This window comes from Corvus brachyrhynchos, unplaced genomic scaffold (genome assembly GCF_000691975.1).
Source record: "Corvus brachyrhynchos isolate BGI_N302 unplaced genomic scaffold, ASM69197v1 scaffold47, whole genome shotgun sequence".
NCBI classification, from domain to species: domain Eukaryota; kingdom Metazoa; phylum Chordata; class Aves; order Passeriformes; family Corvidae; genus Corvus; species Corvus brachyrhynchos.
Genome location: NW_008239292.1, coordinates 1,707,029 through 1,708,012, shown reverse-complemented (window position 1 = coordinate 1,708,012; position 984 = coordinate 1,707,029). Strand labels below are relative to the sequence as shown.

At 64.6% G+C, this 984-nt stretch overlaps 1 protein-coding gene across 1 annotated transcript in view; it reads left to right on the top strand.

The window, feature by feature from the left end:
- The first annotated feature begins 101 nt into the window (after positions 1-101).
- The window catches only part of LOC103619958 (probable G-protein coupled receptor 158), a 3,628-nt gene continuing 2,745 nt past the window's right edge, over positions 102-984 (top strand). Inside the window, exons 1-3 of the mRNA XM_017740516.1 lie at positions 102-287; positions 378-446; positions 915-981. Of these exons, the coding sequence (XP_017596005.1) occupies positions 102-287; positions 378-446; positions 915-981 (322 nt within the window). The remainder of the gene's footprint in view (positions 288-377; positions 447-914; positions 982-984) is intronic.

Sequence of the window (984 nt, the reverse complement as noted above, 5' to 3'; positions counted from 1 at the left end):
CGTGCCGCCCGGGCTGTGCCACCTGCGAGGACGACACGCCCTGCCTGATCCAGGAGGACCCGGTGCTGCGGGCAGCGGTGCTGTCGTGCCAGGCCTGCTGCATGCTGGCCATCTTCCTCAGCATGTGCCGGCCGTGCCGCCCGGGCTGTGCCACCTGCGAGGACGACACGCCCTGCCTGATCCAGGAGGACCCGGTGCTGCGGGCAGCGGTGCTGTCGTGCCAGGCCTGCTGCATGCTGGCCATCTTCCTCAGCATGCTCGTGTCCTACCACTTCCGACGGAGCAAGGCAAGGTGTCCCCGTGTCCCCCCCTGCCCTGGGGGGATCCCCCTGCCCCGGCCCCTCTGAGGCTGCACCCTCACACTGCTGTCCCCACAGAGGATCCGGACATCAGGGATCATCCTGCTGGAGACCATCCTCTTCGGGTCCCTCCTCCTCTACTTCCCCGTGAGTATCCAGCTATCCCCAGGGCTGGAAAGCTCTGGGATGGGGTTTCCAGGATGGAGCTGCCCCAAGCAGGGCACGGCTCCACCTAATTGTTAATTTTGCTGGCGCAATCCCTGGGGGCTGCCCTATAAAACTTCTCAGAAAACCAAATCCCTTTTCTCCCGCTGGCTGCGGGAATTAATCCCTGCCCAAATCCCCTCTCCCATCCCGCACGAGCTGCAGCGGGTGCTGTAGGGTCAAGGGGGAGGGTGGCACAGGGCTGGCCTGGAAAGCAGATGGGTCCTGAGGCTCCGGTGGGTGGGATCCAGGTGGTTCCCGAAGCTCCGGTGGGTGGGATCCAGGTGGTTCCCGAGGCTCTGGCAGGTGGGATCCAGGTGGTTCCTGAGCTTCAGCAGGTGGGGATCCAGGTGGCTCTTGAGCTCCAGCGGGTGGGATCCAGCCCGCAATCCCCCTCTCCTGCTGCTCCAGGTGTTCATCCTGTACTTCAAGCCAAGCATCTTCCGCTGCATCGTCCTGCGCTGGGTGCGGATGCTCGGCT